This window comes from Hydractinia symbiolongicarpus, chromosome 3 (genome assembly GCF_029227915.1).
Source record: "Hydractinia symbiolongicarpus strain clone_291-10 chromosome 3, HSymV2.1, whole genome shotgun sequence".
NCBI lineage: Eukaryota > Metazoa > Cnidaria > Hydrozoa > Anthoathecata > Hydractiniidae > Hydractinia > Hydractinia symbiolongicarpus.
This window is the reverse complement of record NC_079877.1, coordinates 22,129,570-22,148,285: the sequence shown is the minus strand read 5'-3', so window position 1 is coordinate 22,148,285 and position 18,716 is coordinate 22,129,570. Positions and strand designations below refer to the sequence as shown.

At 33.9% G+C, this 18,716-nt stretch overlaps 1 protein-coding gene across 1 annotated transcript; it reads right to left on the bottom strand.

Annotated features, from left to right (window-relative positions):
• Positions 1–267: 267 nt before the first annotated feature.
• On the bottom strand, positions 268–15,244 carry LOC130636214 (ATP synthase mitochondrial F1 complex assembly factor 2-like). Its single transcript, XM_057445870.1, has 9 exons — positions 15,125–15,244; positions 4,648–4,717; positions 4,238–4,285; positions 3,795–3,940; positions 3,224–3,321; positions 2,582–2,662; positions 1,270–1,382; positions 1,010–1,125; positions 268–640 (listed from the first exon to the last, which is right to left on the bottom strand). The coding sequence occupies exons 1-9, from the start codon at positions 15,227–15,229 to the stop codon at positions 515–517; spliced, it is 903 nt and encodes a 300-aa protein (XP_057301853.1). The 5' UTR covers positions 15,230–15,244; the 3' UTR covers positions 268–514.
• Between the last annotated feature and the right edge of the window lie 3,472 nt (positions 15,245–18,716).

The window sequence follows — 18,716 nt, the reverse complement described above, 5'->3', positions numbered from 1 at the left end:
TGATGGCAGAAAAAGTCCTATTAAATATCCTTCTGAAGGGACCACATAAATTTTCTCGATGAAGCCGTGTATAATAGATTGATGTTATTACGACACACTATTACGCCAATTATACGCGGCGTGACTCCGTTGATGGTTAGTTTTGCGGTTTGACAATGTTTTTGTATAGCTTATTTTTTAGTAGACACAGGGCGACCCATATTTAATATATATTATAATAGTAAATACTTACAAAATGTCACCCTTATTACATTCAAACAAAAGTTGAAAAGTTCTGTCATCGAGGTATATAGACAAAACACAAAATATTGTCACGACATTCTGGCGTCGTTATTTCGTGAAATAGGTAGGGCTGGAAGACAGAAAAACAAATTACGTTTTTTTTCTTTTTATTTTTTTAACAGTTAGAAAATTTGATCGGCTGGTACCAAGAATTTAATGCTAACTGTTACTGATTATTTCATCAATTTGGCTGGATTTTTTTTCAGTTTACTGGTTAAGTTTAACACAGCTATCAAGGAAGTTCTTCAACTAATGTGCTCTGCGACAGGTGGAAAACCAATACAGCTGTCGTTAAAAGTGATTGTTGATTATATCTGTCTATGTCGTGAGCATATTCAACATTTCCCCATTTCTCGATCTAAAAGGTAAAGACAAAGAAACGTCACAACATCATATTAACACATATAAATTCATGTGCAATCTGATATAGAATCTCCTTTACCACTTCACGTTAAGCTGTATATTAACTAGATAGCATGAGTTAAAATGACAGCGATGTTTTTCTACTACACTGTAATTACACTGCCAGGTCGCACAATTTCAAGATTTAGATTTTTTTTTAATTTCGTGTACCTGACTACACACTAAGCTTTAAAAGTTAATTCAAAAATTCTATTTCATCTTAACATGAAGGAAAGAAAAGCACAAAAATCTTAATAAAATACGTCTACAACGTTAATATAGTCTAAAAAAATAAAAAGGTTAATTATATTTCATAACTGCTTACTTGAAATTCTAATTCCAATCTCGACAAATACAGTGCCTCTTCAATAGAGATATGTTTTTCAATAACACATAATGGTAAAATAAACGATTTAATACTATCCACAGCTGCTTGTACACCTGTTTCGTAAAAACAAAACAGGATTTAATACAATACAATTGGTGCAAAATCAAAACAGATAATTCTCCAAGCTGCGGAATGGTGTGTTTACAATTGGAGACTTCTGATTTTGTGGTACAAAATTTGAAAAGAAATTCGCGTACCGCAAAGTTGCCATCTGTTTAGTTTCATTAGAAAGTTTTTCATTGTTGATATTGCATGATCAGGTTGATATAAACAGAACAAATCGGATGAAGCATTCACTTCTACGTTGAATCTGTCAAAAAAATAACATCATTATATTCTTTGTCATTGACACAACGGAGTTTTACCGACGTTATCAAACGTGTTCTTTCATAGCTGTAAGGCGAGCAAATTCGCTATAGTAAGAAGACAGTTGATAAGTAGAGCTGTGAATAATCTATTATCCGCATCTAATCGCATCTCATTTCTTTTTGAAAACCAGTACTCGCCAATCATTTTTGCGAATACTATGCGCAGTCAGTGCAATTAAGGTTGGTTTCCAATTGTGTGAATTGGACCGGATTGGTTTTTATCTGCGCCTGCGTTGATGGACATTTTAAATGTCCTGCTCCCAACAACCTTTCCCATATGGTATTTCATGTGTCGCTTATAATTCTACCAACTGTTGTAGGTCCCATGCGATAACTGCTTGCTATGGTATATTTTGCATCTCTAGTCACTAGATATTTTAAAGTTATGCACAGACGTTGATCAACAGATATGCTTTCACGTTTTAGATTGGATTTAAAAATCAATGGTGCAACATAAGATACAAGTTTTTCGTAATTTCTAAGTAACATGCGAAATTATTTAAAGAAATACTCGAAGTCAAAAAGACGTAGATCTTAAATTAATAGATGGTATTCTCCTTTCTGCTTTCTTTCTTGAAAAATTATCAAAAGTAGCAAGGTTCTAATGTTTATTGCAGCCATATTTGTTTAGTTTTTTAAATAAAATTCGCGCTCTTTTAGAAGTGGAAATCTGTACATGGACCTGGATCGGATTATAATTCCATCCCATCTTGGTCTGCTCCGGTCTAATTCAGACAATTGGAAACCAGCCTTTAATGGTGACATATCATGACTGTCAAAATCGACTAACGCCTTATAAAAAAAATTCTGAATATAGTTTTGCTAATAAATTTGAAGAATTTAAGGAGTTAATTATCACCTTCTTTGTAACAAAAATCAACGAGTTCAAAGCAGTACGGATTTTTAATCATATCAGAAACAAAGACGTAACCACATGTAATTTCCAAGTAATTTGTTTTGACATCAGGAAAACATTTTGTTTGTGCACCAGCAATACATACGAAGCGTGTACATATACGAGGAGACAAAAAATTACTTTTTAATTAAACCATTAAACGAAGCCAAATTGTTAGGTAAAATTCGTTTAAATCTATTTCGTTTAACCAATTCTTTCGTATACTTGTCATGAAGAAGTACTCACTTTTTTGAAAACCATTCGTGAATTGGTGTCCACTTTTCTTTCTGTAACCACATCAGTGCTTCTGGTTCCTCAGCAAGCGCACTGAAAATGTTCATTAATATGTTAAACTTATAAACTAAACACGTTAAAATTAATTAGAACTATCACATAACAAATAAAGCGTGTAACATCGCCTATAATTTTTACCCATGCTCAGAATAATTTGATCATTGTCAGATTTTACTCTCTGTTGAAACAGATTTTCTACAATTTTTTTAGATCACAATATATATCATACTGATAGCATTTGAAAATAGTAGAAATTTTTAGGTCCCATTTTAAAGCAGTTTTAACTAAAAGCTATCTTCTTCTCAAAAATTGTTTAAAAAGTGTTTACATGGCTTTAAACACATGTTTGATTTGTTATGCATCATCATCTTCTGAAGTAAACACAATTTTCAAGAAGTGTTTTTACTGATACAAAAGATGGTGTGTAACTATTTTGTTCACTTGTTTGCATGAATTTGCATGATGGAAGAAAACCACAGGCACCTATTGTAATTCATGAAATGGGAAAAAAGACAATTCTCTCTTCCTTCTAACACAACTGTTACTTGTTTATTCTGTTTGCTTTAAAAAATATCTGATGTAACAACAACATGCCATATCGTATCTGTGTGGAAGAAATTTAAAATTTCGTCAGCCAATTCTTCTTGCGTTATATTAGTTGGATTGTCAATCGCTGTGTTGCATATTGCAGTCTAAATACAATTTGATACTTTAGTGGTGAAGCTACGTAAACTTCGGTGCCAAACATTTGAAAGAAAACTGGCTAAAAAAAGAAATTGTTTTTATTATAAAAGTACTCGATTAAAATATTGATAAAAGCAAGACTTTCTTTAGCGTTATTATGGGAGATTAAAATAGAAGAAATTTGCTACTTGTATGAACATGAATAATTCACCCCTTCATGTAACGTGATGCTTTTATGCAATAAATAAATTAAGTCCAGGAGGCTCCAGTTAATACAGTATTGATAATCATGATCTGTCAGCACTAATAGTAACTGAAATCACGATTACGTAAATCAAGACACGAAACTCTTGTAAACTTTTGTATACACTTTCGTTCACTATCAATGCAACGAATAAAAGACAATTGTAGTCAGGTAAAACAAAAACAAAAAATACACAAGTCTTGGCAAACTTCTTTTTTTATTTTCATTTTTACTCACCAATGGCATATTGTGTTGATCGATTACTTCAGTCTGCATAAACCATTCGTTTGCAACAGCAACAGCTAATCGCTTCGTTGGAACACACAGCTGATTCAATAATGGTGTTTTTATAGTTCTATTGTCTAACTGGATCAAGTAGCCATCTTTAGTATAAAACAGTAACATTAAAAAAGTTGAACATTCCTTAGCTCTAAACTTGTGTTTTGTCGACAGCATTATAACCTAATGCTTTTATGTGATTGAAAATTGGGTGTCACGTTAAATGCTCAGGTATTTTCCAAGGGGTTATTTTCTTAACGAAATGCATGGCTTTGGGAAAAACTATCAATCGCGCATAATGCTTTTACGACGCCCTAAATAACTGTTAGGTTTAAAACATGGCAGCAACCTTACCATTTTTAAGGACTTAAAATTTGTGTAGGGAGTAATATCTCACTTACTTTTGTCAGGATGAATATCGACATTTTTGTAAAATCTTATCTTGTTCGCTAAAAAACAAATTTATTTCTTTACTATATCTACCCCGTGAAGATTTGTATCTTTTTCTACTTAAATGACGAATATTTGAATATTGGAAATCAAATAGGAAACTATACTCACACATTTTTTCTTTCTTAGATGCAAAATATACACAGTTTTCTAATTTAAAACTCTGTTTATGATTGAAATAATCAAACATTGTCAAGCTATTGTGGGCACAATGTAATGCCATAATGAAGAAAAGGCATTTTGAATCTAGCACATTTAACGATCTTTCTTAATCCATAAAATTGGTTCTTAAGAACTTTATTAACTTAGTTTTTCTCATTTTAAGTGATTTGATATAAATTTATAATGAATTTAACCAAACCTTTTAAGTACGACATCATTCTTTGGTTCACCACGACCGACAAAAATCGCTTCCTGAAATAATTATTCATCTAAAGAATATATAAATGTAATGAATGTTGATAAATAAATAATCTGCTTTAATACAAAGGTAAAAAAAACAATGTAAAAAAAACTTTTAGAAAAGTTACTCCTTACTTTCTTTAACTGTCCCTCTTAATAAACCATACCCATGGTAACAATTTAAATGTTAAAAAAAGTATTTTTGAAATAAAACTGAATCTTTACAAATCATCACTTATTGATAATCTCAGGTTGTAGTGGATGAAATGTTAAGGGTTCCAAAAGGCATATACATTTTTATAAACAGGATTTTCTGATGAAAATGACTTTAAAAAATATCAGTTTTTTTATCTAACATCTCAAACAGAACTGCATTAAATCACACACATTTTTTGTACCCAGTCATTCTGGAAAGTAACTTTGTTAAATTGGAAACACTGAAAGACTATTTTTAATTGTCAACTGTCTCTGCTTAGTGGCAAGAATCCATATACCGACCATTCTGTTAAATGGTCGGTATATGGATTACACATTTTTGTATACACATTTTTGTATACACATTTTTGTATGAAATACATACTTTTTAAGTTCAGCCTGGATATTTCTCAACTGTAAAGGAGATTTTCTGGAAATTGATAAAAGTGCCTATTTTATATACCTTTAAAAATTTTTTAACCAGAGACCTACCAATGTATCAAATAAGACATGTGTGATGTGTGTATACTGTATTAGCTAACTTGCATTTCAGGAGTACATATCTGAGTCTTCTTTTCTTTTCACAATACTATTTTAAACGAAATCTTTTAGTTTTAACATTTCCGAAGAAAAAACATTGATGCCACATTTCCCTCTAGTAAAAGGATTAAATTGGAGTTTCAGGAAAAATTCATATTCCCATAGATGCCCACTGGTTGGCTGTGCGAATGTGAGGCTCTATGCCTAACAATGGCACCTCGACAAATTCCTTACCAGATGATGGTTGAGACACCATGGATGACGATCCTTGTGCACTAGGTCTGCAGCTTAATAATTTGGAGTCTTTTCTGACCACTTGTTTATTTTTAAGTGCCAAGATTCTGATCTAGTATCTCGCTAGTTGGTAGGAAGAACATTTGAGGTTACAAAATCTTCAGCTTTAACCGTTGTTGATAAATCCAAAATTGGAAAGGACAATGTACAGGTATTTATAGTCTTGTCCTAATAAGTGAGGCATCTCAGCTGTCTGATACCTGAGAACAAGCAGGTAGGCCAGGCAACACTCCTATCATGTATTGAGGCCAGGCAACACTCCTATCATGTATTAACCAATATGGCCCCAAGTGAAGCTCCTTGTAAAGTTATAACTTAAGCCCTCACGCCCCTTTATCTGATCCTAAGAACATTAGTACACAATAAGTAGCACAGAAATTAGTACAGAAAAATTACTGCAGTCACCACAATTAACATGAGCTAAATCTTCATTTAGCTTTATTTAAAGTGGCACCTTTGTTCAAGCAAAGTTTAATGTACTTTGCTTTGCGGGATTGTAGATTATACATCAAAAGCTTTTGGATCAGCTAAATAGGGTACAAACAGACTACTTAAGGTATGCGCAACCATATTAAAAAAATCCCCTCCAACCATGGCACAAAACAAATGAGCCGTATCATAGCACATGCATTCTTAGATCAAAAAGAATTAAATGCTGTATCTTCTGACAGAAGTGACAGGCATAGTGGATGTGTTCATTTTCGTCGTTGAAATTTTCTTCGAAGTCGTAGAAAAAATGTCCAGTTTGCCAGAAATAAGACTGCGGATTTACTTTGTTTACGTCACGTGATAAAAACTAATCAATTTAAGTTGCTTAAATAATTTTAACAGCGGACTTTCTAACATAGTGTTACCCTCGCACAAAAACAAATGAACGGTCCCTTTGTCTTAAAAAAAGTGCAAAAAAGTGAAAAAGTGAAGTGAAGAAGTAGAAGTAGAAAAGTGAAGTTAAAAGCCTTGAGAAGTTACTTTGAAAATGAAGAGAAGTGCTAGAAGTAACAAAGTAAAGTTAGAAGTAGAGAATGAAGGCAAGAGTTTGAAGAGGATTGGAAGTCAGTAAAAGTAAGAATTTTGCTATTTTTAGACGTTCAGTTTTTATACCTCCAGACGTTTTATTTTTTTGTCAAGCAAAATTCCATTCCCAGAAAAAAGACAAGGACTAAATTCTTTATGTTTAATATTTCACCGTGTTTCTTATAAAATAAAAAAGCTAGCATATTTGTGCACATTTTTGGCATTTTAGCGCGTAACTAATATATCGTAAAATTTAAAGTACTACATTAAACTGTAAGCTGGCTACAAAACAAATTTGCTAGTAAAACAAGGAGCATTGGTTTGTTGAACCTACTGCAAATGTCTTAATTTTTCTATTATTATTGTTTCTCAATACATGTGTTTTACTAGGCATAAATAACCAGCAAGCTAGCTATATACGCCTCACCAGTTTAACTATATTTAACTGGGTGTCTTTGCTACTGTATGTAATGTTAATATCAAGCTCCATAGATAGCTAGCTAACCCAGGAGTTTTGTCGTTATTTCTCTTTTTTAGCTATTTTTGAACACAAATTATGATGTAACAACTTGCAAAATCTTTCAAAGACTTTTAGGATAGTATGTCCATAGAGTATAATTTATCTCACGCTTCTGCAAACTTTATACTTGGGTCACTTGCAATATGATAAGAGGAGATTTTTGTAAAATTTAAAGTGTATGCATTAATTGGGGTTAATTTTATTTATTTGTTTTTGAAATCCGGTTAAATTCGAGATTCAGCATGTAAATTACCAGGTTATTTTTACAAGGGTTGATATTTACAAAGGTGTTGACATATTGGGGGGAAATTTACGTGGGTTTATGCCATGTTTAGTTAAAATTTTTAGGAGAGGATGGAATGGTTGTTCATTTATATTATTCATATTGCAAACTCCTGTTTTTGAAATTTTGTGGATACTTTCGTGGAAATAGACAACATGTAATATACTTAAAGAACAGATTTTTGTAGAATTAGACTTCACTGTGAGCTGTTGTGTAAGCTGATGTCTTTTTATCTTTCGTGTTATAAACATAAAATTTTTGCTAGAGGAAAATTTCATGGGTCAAGGTTTTTTGTTTTTGTTGAGAAATTCACAAAATTTTAAATAAATATTTGGTGATGATAAGTAATTATATATCTGCTGAATGTTTTGACTGAAACTGTTTTTGACATTCTATGTTCAACTTTTGTAAGAGGTCCTCTCTTACAAGGGTTGAACTTAGTATATATAAATATGCAAATATTATATACTAAAAGAAAGAATTCGCAAATATATAATAATATTCTTCACCTTCCTTTCCAAGTTTTTTTTTATACTTTGTAATCTAATGGACAAGAACTGTATGCGCTGAAATGGCTATTTTTTCTATAATTTAATGTAGATTTCGTAGATTTAATGGGTGAATATATTATATTATATTAGAACATGCCAAATGAAATGATTTTGTTGATTTTAATTTGCTCCTCAGAAACCGTTCGACTGTACATTTATGTATTGTTATGTTATATTTTAGATACTGTACTAACAATAACTGGTGAGTGTTTAATATATTACTAACACAATCAACGTGTGTTTATTCCTGTTTTACATGACAGAAGAGGGTTAGAAATGAGTGGATACAAAAACCCGCCAGTGTTTAGTAAAGACAAGCCGTATGATCGATATGTGGAAGAGATTCCTGCATGGTGTATAGTAACATATCTTGATATAACGAAACAAGGGGTAGCTATAGCCAAGTGGAGTACGTGATAAAGTATTTAATGAACTGAAATTAGAAACTATTAATGGCAATGATGGCGTGGAGAAATTGATTACGTATTTGGACAAGTTATTTAAAAAGAACAATCTGAGTGAAGTTTATGACAAAACACAACATTTGATAGATATGTTTGTGATGTTAGTCAGAAAAATAGAGGACTTTATACTTGAATTTGAGAGAAGATATAACAGCATAATGCAAAAGGAAACCTTCTTCTGTTTTGTCATTTAAATTGCTGGATGCCACAAAATTAACACATAAAAACAGCCAGTTGGTTTTGACAGCTGTTAATTACACGAAAAAGGAAGAACTTTTTGAGCAGATGAAGACCACTTTTCAAAAATTTTATGGAGGACAAGCAATTCCTTCTGTTGACAATAGGTACGCTATAAAATTGCAACCATCATCAGAAAGTGAGAGAGCAGAAACCAAGATTGCAGCCAAGGTCATTTAAACGAAATTACGATAGCGTGAAAAGCAAGCAAGAAGATAAAAAGCCCAGACAGTATGGACAGAAAGGTAATCCTATACATTTTAACGGGAAACCTATGAAATGCAAGATTTGTGGATCAATATTACATTTTATGAGGGATTGCCCTCATAAATGTTCATGTCAGAAAAAGAAAAAATCACTCTGCTTACTGCTTCTAGTGATAATGAGATGTGTTTATTTACAAGTGAAGCTCGAAATGCAGCTGTGCTTGATTCTGGATGCCATCAACAGTTACTGGGTAATTGTGGTTGAAATGTTATCTTGAAACCTTGCACCCAGATCAAGTGAATATGGTGAAATATCATGATAGTACAAGAGTGTTTAAATTTGGTGGAGGCGAAACAAAAATCTCTCAAGGATGTGTGGTGATCCCTTGCAAATTAGCTGGTAGAAGTATAATGGTGAGAACTGACATAGTTAACGGTGACATTTCTTTGCTGTTAAGCAAGTCAACAATGAAGAAAGCAAAGATTAAGCTTGACCTTGAGAACGATTGTGCTGAAATTTGGGGAAACGTTGTTGATCTTCATTGTACATCACCCGGCCACTATTGTGTTTCATTAATTCAAGAAGAAGTCTTGGGAGTAGTTAGCCTCAGCCCTGATGTTTCATTCAAGGAAAAAGAAAAGATCTTTTCAAAGATGCACAAGCAGTTTGCTCACCCATCTAAAGAGAAGCTAAAAGCCTTGATGATTGATGCAAAAGTGTGGGATGAAGACTTCGAAACTATTGCAACTACTGTTTATTCATCTTCTGATATCTGTCTAAAATTTCACAAGACACCATCAAGACCCATAGTTTGTCTGCCATTAACAAACTGTTTTAACGATGCAGTGGCTATGGATCTCAAGAAATGGAACCAGAACATTCACATTTTGTACCTGATTGATATGTATAGCCGATTTACCACTGCCACAGTAATCAAAGACAAGAGACCATCGACAATCATTGATAAAGTCATGCAGATGTGGATAGGTTCAGGTTTTAATGCACCTAAAAGTTTCTAGTAGACAACGGTGGGGAATTCGGAAATGACCAATACAAAGACATGTGTGGAAATGTGACAGTCCTTGGCAAAATGGTTTATGCGAAAGAAATCATGCTGTTGTAGATAGATGCTTGAAGAAAATACTGGAAGATAATTCTAATTTGACCGTGGAAAAAGCCTTACCGTGGGCCATTAATACGAAGAACTGTCTCCAGATGTGGAATGGGTTTTCCTCATATCAATTGTGTTTGGCCAAAACCCAAACTTGCCAAATATAATGACAGATTCACCTCCAGCAATGGAATGCTCAGCCATACCTTTGCCAATCCTCTCAGTGCCTTGCACTCAGCAAGGCAAGCCTACATCGAAGCTGAGTCATCATTAATTCTTAACACTTTGACACTGGTTGCAAGGTGTACTACAAGCAAGATGACTCTATCAAATGGAGAGGTCCAGGTGTTGTTATCAGTCAAGATAGAAAGATAGAAAAATTGTTTTCATCCACCATAGTAAAGTGTATGTATGTGTGTCAACAAATCGATTGGTGAAATGTGGTCAAGAATTAGCAAATGCTGAAAAGGCTGCTATTTCTGAAAATCAGACAGCTTCAGATTTCAGAAAAGAAAAGCCAGATGACTGTGAAGAAGATGAGATTCACACACCTTCTACAGAAGAGAATCAAATCGATGATCCTAATGGCAATCAAGAACACAATGTTGATGTGACTTCACAACAATCTATCAAAAAGCAAGTGTAGATACCAAAACAGAACGAGCAGGTTAGATACAAACTCACAGATTCTGATCATTGGATTGAAGTTAAAGTACTAGGACGTGCAGGAAAGGCCACTGGCAAATATTCATCATGGATGAACATACAAAATGTCAATAAAGAGGAGCCCATTTGTCTTGACTTTGAACAAGTGAGCCAGTGGGAAAAATTGAATTACGACAAAGAACAAATGGAAGAGGTAAATGTTGCTTTTGTGCCTTTTGAACAACATGACAAAGAAAATGTCATTGCTGCAGACCTGGAAAAATTTTTCTGTGTTTAAGGAAGCGCCTGACAATGGGCAAAAAGCAATATAAACAACTCAGGTGATCACTGAGAAAACAGTTGAAAACAAGTGTTTCATTAAAGCCAGACTCCTTGCCCTTGAATTCGAGGAGGATCAATCATCACAAGTGGACTCACATACAGTTCTCAAAAGCACCCTACACATATTGCTGGCTGTTGCTGATATTAAAGGGTAGCATTGTAAAACAACTGATGTTATGGTTGCTTTCCTTCAAGGTTCAGAAATCGGACGAGATGTTTACTTAGTACCACCTGTTGAAGCTAGCAACTCAAATTGCCTCTGGAAAATAAAAAACATGCTGCATGCCACTGGTTCTTTAGTTTGAAGCAAGAAATTGAAGACCTGGGTGGTGTTCAATCAAAATTTGATTTGCAAGAAATCGTTGTTATACACGTGGATGATTTTATTCACGCCAGATGTGCTTCTTTTGAAAACTGTGTTATCTTAAAACTGTGGGAGAGTTTTGAGATTGGTAAAACTGAAAACACTGCCTCAAATCAATGGATTAAACATACAACACAGAAAATGGTACGACAATGTGTCAAACAGAATTCGTATCAGTCATGCAGCCCATTTCTCTCTCTGCTATTTGAGAGAAATATTGTGTGAATTATTACAACTTGGCGTGATGGAAATACCTGTGGAAGCTAATATCGACAACAAGAATTTACACGGACTAATCCGTTCAACAAAGGTTATTAATGAGAATAGATTACAAAATGAAGTTGCAGCTATCAAAGAAATGTTGTCCCGTAAAAAGATAACAACAATCAGCACTGAAGGACAATTAGCTGATGGATTAACCAAACAAGGATCAAGCTGCCAGAAGCTACGAGAAGCTATAACCTGTGCCAAGCTGGATACTGACTAGATGTGACCATAGTTTATTTTACACTGTTGACTAGATATCGCTCAGTCGAAGTTGCATTATCTTTTACTTTATCGAAGTTATGTTATTTACGAACATTTCCATATGGACACTCACACAGAAGAAGAAAAATGGAGGAGTGTGTACATTTATGTTTGTTGTGTTATATTTTAGATACTGTAATAACAATAACTGGTGGGTGTTTAATATATTATCAGGTTTTTCAGTAGTTCGTTTCAGGCGTGTGATTAATCGCACGCCTGAAAAATAAATATTGAGTTTTAAAAATCAACCTATAAAATCCATTTTGTAGCGTGCAATGGCAGCCCTTGAAATAATTTTTGGAGACTCGTAAGACAAAATGTCCACCACATTTCCAGTTCAGTCGGAAATTTCCGTAACTCGTTTCGAACTTTTCTCAGACAAAACGTCCGATAGATTTCCGTCTTGGTGAGACACTTTTAAATCTCAGAATTATTGAACAGTTCTGGTCCTTTTAATCCACGAGCTATTCATAGCCAACCTGACCATCCTAGCTAATTTACTGACTCCTGATTTAGTTAAAAGAACTACATAGACATTCTTTTGCCTAGCCCCTTCGTTGTTGGTAACCAGGTCTTACACAAAAAATTCAGCCATGCGGTTCTTAACTAATGCGGAGGTGAACGCCGACGGAGCATGGATAAGCAGGTCTGCTTCATTTGACAAAACAATTAAAAACCATCATTGTGTTTGGGGTTCACAATTCAAAACGTCCCCCCCTTTTCTATCTCAAAATGAATGCGCAACAAAGATTAACCTCGGAGCCCGTATCGAATGTGTAACATCCTTTGCATGTGCGTTTTACATTACACATGTTACTTAATTTGCACATGCGAATTATCGCACACCTACTCAAATATTCCTGAAAAAGACTGTATATATTATTAATACAATCAACATGTGTTTATTCCTGCTTTACACGTGGGTATGGCAATCACCATACATTGTGCAGTGGTTGTAAAGTTTTCCAGATCAGATTTTGATCCTTAGGCATTATATTTTCATTGTTTAGTGTTGTTTTCTGGTTTTAAATAATTTAACTGTCCCTTATTGCTGATCTACATTTATACTAATCATATTTAATCAATTATGAGAGACATTCAAAAAACAATATTGGAATTTACACAGAACCTGGCGAATGTTAAGTCTTCAGAGGTCTGTTGTAATAATAGTCAGGGTGCTAAGTTAATTTATTTGGAAATTCGGGAGAACCTCTGATATTCACACAGCACAATCGCATATATAAAAGCATTCAAAAAACCTTTACTGGCCTTCTTCAATTTTCTTGCCTGTCCTATTTTTAGAAATGACTTCACAGCATAAAAAAGCTAACATAGCCACATGAAACCCAACAAAAAACAGATCGGAAGAGCTGGAAGAGCTTGACCAACACCGTCTCGAATGTTGATTACACAAGATTCGTTTCCGTCCACCCAAACTGATCTTTAGATAATTGTTGATTTCAATTTTATTTTCAAAATTAACAACACATATGACAATGTCACTGTCCCCAGTTACAATGCATGCATTATCAACACAGATCACGCTTGGGTGGTTGCAACAACAAAAATACCTTGGTGTCTGCCTCTTCTTTGTGGATTTCCAAAGATTCTTCTTTACAACATATATTGATGACATATGATAATATATTTTAAAAAATTTTGAGAAAGAATTGAAGTACAAATCAACTTTCATTGGACCAGTCGTTTAATAAAAAATGAGTGATTTTCTTTTGTTTTCGTCATGGCGCATGCATATACTTCTTTAATTGAGATAGCTTTTTTTTTATCTCTTTGGAGTGTCACAACATTTTGTTTACGAATAAGAATACAGGGTTGTTTTCTTTATTCAGATCTGTTTATTCATATCTGTTATTACAAAAGCATTATATATTTAAAAGAATAAAATATTGGAAATTGCGACAATGGGTAATAAAATGTAATGTTTATGAATTATTTTTATATTTACCCCTGTGAAATTATTCAATTTGGAATAAAAAATGTCTTGCAACATTCGATTTCATAAAAATATGGTGGTGAAAAGCCAAAGAAAAACATTGTTTAAACATGTTTAAACATGTTTAATTTTTTCTGGTTTTGGAATGTATGCAAGTAGAATAAAGAACGCCAGTAGGTAAAATCGTTTATATATAGTAAGTATTTATCTATCATCTGGTAAAGTTTTTGTAAGTTCCCATTTGCACGAACTTCTTTAACTTTCAGAACTCAGCGCCCTGACTATGAGAAAAGGGCATATGAGATGTGTAATTTAATTAAGAGTCCTGTTACGCGGCATAAAGTTAACAATTGTTTTGCTAGTAAAAAACCAGTACGGTAGTATAAGCGTATGCCATTTTAGGTAAATTTTACTGATATGTTTGCGAACTTATATGACATATATTTGCAAATGGACACCAACCATGTGTTTTTAAATAACATAAAAATCAGTTGTTTTGGGGTCTTTGATTTTGCAAGGAGAGGATAAGAAGTCAACTTTGACGTAAGTCAATGTTGGATATTTAACAATATAATAAAAGATTGTATAAAAATATTGTTTCCATTTTCCCCAGCCAAAGTGCTGAACGACTAGATAGATAGATAGATGGATGTGCATATTTTACATGGCTAGCCTCACAAATATCGAGGGATATAGCTACCCTGTCTATTATTTCCAGGAGGGGCCATGGCGTAGATGGAGAGTCCTAGAGTATTTAATGCTCATTTTGAGCTACGCAGACCCAATTAGAGCCCGCGCTCTACTAGACAACTCCCGGCAACATCCAACGGCCCACACAGTGTGCCATCTTCCCAATTTCCCTCACATGGCTTGGATTAACCCGGGGCTATGGTAACATTCACTCGCCCATGTTGAATCGCTGTCAAGAGTAATATAGGATACTATATGTATAAATAGGTAGAAAAGAACTAATTTTATTAGCTACAAGACTGGGCTCATGTTTTTTCACTGTTTTTGAAATTTGACTAATATATATTTTTTTGCCCAAAACAGATGGGTCAAGTATCAATTCACAAGGACGTTTTCTATGATAAGTGACATACCGATGATATTCCTATAAAATTCTAGATCACTAAGAAAAAAATAACTTATCTAGCTAATGACCACAATAATTTACACTGGCTAACCTTCGTTTTTGTTTGTAAAACAATTCTCATCAGATCGGTTTCTGTTTCGATTTTACTTTGTTGTGCCGTGTGGGAGAATACACGAACATAATCATAATGCGGCATGTAAGAAAAATAAGACCCCATACCCAAAGTGATTCCCGATACCCACCCTGGACATCAATACCCCCATACCCAAAACCCAGTACCCTCTGGTCCCGATACTGGAGGCACGAGGCACGAGACCTGGTGGAATTTTAAAGATTTATTCGTCGTGATCAGAAAATACGAATTAAATGAAAACTGTATAAACCAGTTCTTTAGATACTACAAAGTTAACTATACAAGAAAAAAAATCAATATTTAATATTCTTCTGTGTCAGTTATCCATAAAAAGTTCTCTGTAATATTTGAAAAACACTCTCCAAAACAAGACGGTAAACTTTTTATCTAAATCCCCGGGTGGTAAAATATATGACGATAGCGATAAATAGTATTACTCCTAATGATTAAAATGGTAAACTATGCTGCTGTAGGGTGTACAAATATTCAAACGATAATTCAGAATTGAGTTTCCATAAAATTTCATCTAAGACGAAAAAAATACAACAGAAAAAGTGACTCCAACGTATACTACGTGATGGCATTCTTCCAAAGGACCAAAGTTTTTATATCTGCTCCAATTATTCTGAAAAGGATTATTTCGAAGAAAATTTCATTAAGACGGGGTATAGTCCCAATGTTTTATTACCTATGTTCTTTTGGTAGGCTAAATTGATAGGACAGAAACGAAGAAGATTTTTAACAGACGATGCTGTCCCAATAAATTTTATGTTTTGTATGGAGTTGGATGGGTTCTAACTGCTGTGAACAGAGCTGAGGAACATCAAAATAATAAGTGTGTGGGGACGAAGGTTGAATGTGTAGACGAAGCCGTTGGTAACCATATGTGTTACAAATCAGTGAGATCCCAACACAATGCGATAGATAGTTATTCAGCAACTGAAAAATTTGATCCTCAAACCACAACTAGGCCCATACTCCAGGTTAAAATAAAATACATACAAGCACCAATACAGAACAGTCATTTCCCATTCATAAAAATGCGCACATCCCTGCTAAGACAATGCAGATCCAAATCACCAATTCGCCAAAAAAAAAACGCTGCAAGTGGTAAATATTCAAGTTTTGTTTTGGAGGAAAGTGAAGAGCAGACCACGGAAGAAGAAAGTGACAGCGACATTGAAGAGGAGAAAGTAAACATGGAACATATCTCTCCAACGCCTTGCGCAGGTTCATATTTATAGTTGTTTTTGACTTGTTTGCTACAGTTATTCAAACACTGTTTTGTTTGTTGCTGGTCACTTCTTATTGTAACTTCGTGTCTTAAGCATAATCGACACGTTTGGAGGTCACAGTCCTTAGTAAACTGCATAGGAGCGAGCAACCTACTTTTAGCATCAGCAATTCTTTTCTCCGGTAACACGTATACACGTATATTTGAAATGCTGAAAATGATAAACATTTTATGGGAATCAGAAAGAAATAGTATTTCCAGTTTTAAATCGCGTCAACAAAACATACAGAGGCAATATCTTGAATCAATGTGCATCAAACAATGAGAATATTTTAATCAGAGTTGGCGCTGTGCCTCGCTAGGCTATAGCGCAAAATGTGGGACATATACTTTTATGAGTTCTGTCATTGATGTTGTTCCAGTCGAAACTGTTGAAAAACGTTAAAGTTAAGTCAGTAGCAACAGATCGCCGTATTTAAATTCGCGCATTTATGAAAAAGGGAAAACCAGAAATTAGCCATTAATTTGGCGTTTGGCATTTTGCACTTAACAAGCTCACATTTTAAAACACCATATAACTTTTTTATTTTGCACTTAACAAGCTCACGTTTTGTTGCACACACAAAAATTTAATCGAAAGCGTTAAACAAGTTTAAAAATTAAAATTGAAAAGTCCACTTGGATCTAACAACACTTAGATTTGTTGAATAATTGAATCATGTATCATTGCCTTAATAGTTTAAGAGTATTGGTAAACAACTTTACCAACAGCAAAGTATTGTGTGCTACCTTAGGAATACAAAATGTTTGAGGAATAATTTTTTTAGGAATTATTTGGGGGATTTTGAACCAAAATTAAGTCTCACTATTTGGAGCTCATCTGTTCAAAAAACGCTTTTTATTTGACACATACTTCAATGTTTTTTTTGCTTAGAAAATATTACAAAAATAATACGACGACAATTGACATTTTTCAGCTAAACGAACTGTAATAAAAAATGCTATGTATGGAAATATTATAAATTCCAAATATACGTTTTCCCCAGACGGATATTCGCTTTTATTGCTCAAACGACACAGGACGGAATAACTCTTCGTACACCTTTTCCAAGTCTGCTGTGTATCCACCAGATAAATTGTATGTATCCTACGCTTCTAAACTTAGAAACAATATAATTATAAAAAACATACTGATAAAAAGACGTGTCTATCGCATACTCATTTCTTAACTCTATATTGTCGCCCCTTAGGTCATTTATAGCAGCCAATGCCGTTTCCAAGACTACGCACTCGTCAAACAAACCATTTTAAATGCTGCAGATTCCGTCACGCATCTATTCTCCGAAAAATAATTGAACTTTTTTATAAAGATTGACACCCGTCTAACAAATTTACCCCTAAGACATGTTGCTGAATATGATTTTGTGAGTTCATTTCAATAAAATACCATCGCAGTTGACTATGTAAGAATTCTAATACTGTTTGTCATTAAAACTTCGAAACAGCACAGAGAAGAAGAACAAAAGTGTTTGGTAACAAGAATAACATATCTGCGTGGAAAAAGTTTAAGAAGATAACGAAAACCTTCCAATAATTCATCTGGAATTTCATTAAATTCTCGACAGCACCAACTCTCTTGCTCAGTTTACATGGCTTGGCATTCATTGCAATCACACCAAGTGGTTTTACCAATTTGTCGATTTTAGGACAGGCCCAAATTCTCAGGAACTTCTTACTCGGTTGTATTATGAGTTCGACGACATCAAATATTCGAATTCATATGGCTGCAACCTCGCTAAGCTTTGGTGTGAAAGAAAATCATTAGGCTCGTGGAGTCAAGACTATTAGTGTTGTGAGTCATTACGAGGTAGTAAAAATTTTCAACCTACACCTCCACGGTTCACGTTTTTTCTGAAAGTTATGATGTTATATGTTTTATTCGCTCCAAGCCTCTTCAATTTTACGCGACCACGATAGATTTCTTGAAAAAAACGGCTTTTATAAATGTTGATAATATACGTTTTAAATAACATGTATTAGTTTATAATTGTTTTGAAAATATTTTTGATCTTAACTTAAAGTTACCCTTTAAAAGCTTGTACTTTATTTAATTATAAACAATACTTTATATCACAAAGATACACTCGTCGCTCTCAAAATTCGAATATGTTGCTGAATTGAAAAAAAGTCTGTTGAGACTGCAATAAAACTAGCATCAAAAAATTGGTTCAGTCTGGACAAAAACAAGCATGGTGTTCTGAAATGATAATATTCGTTTTTAAATTCATAATGGTAACAGCTAGCTACGCCGGAACC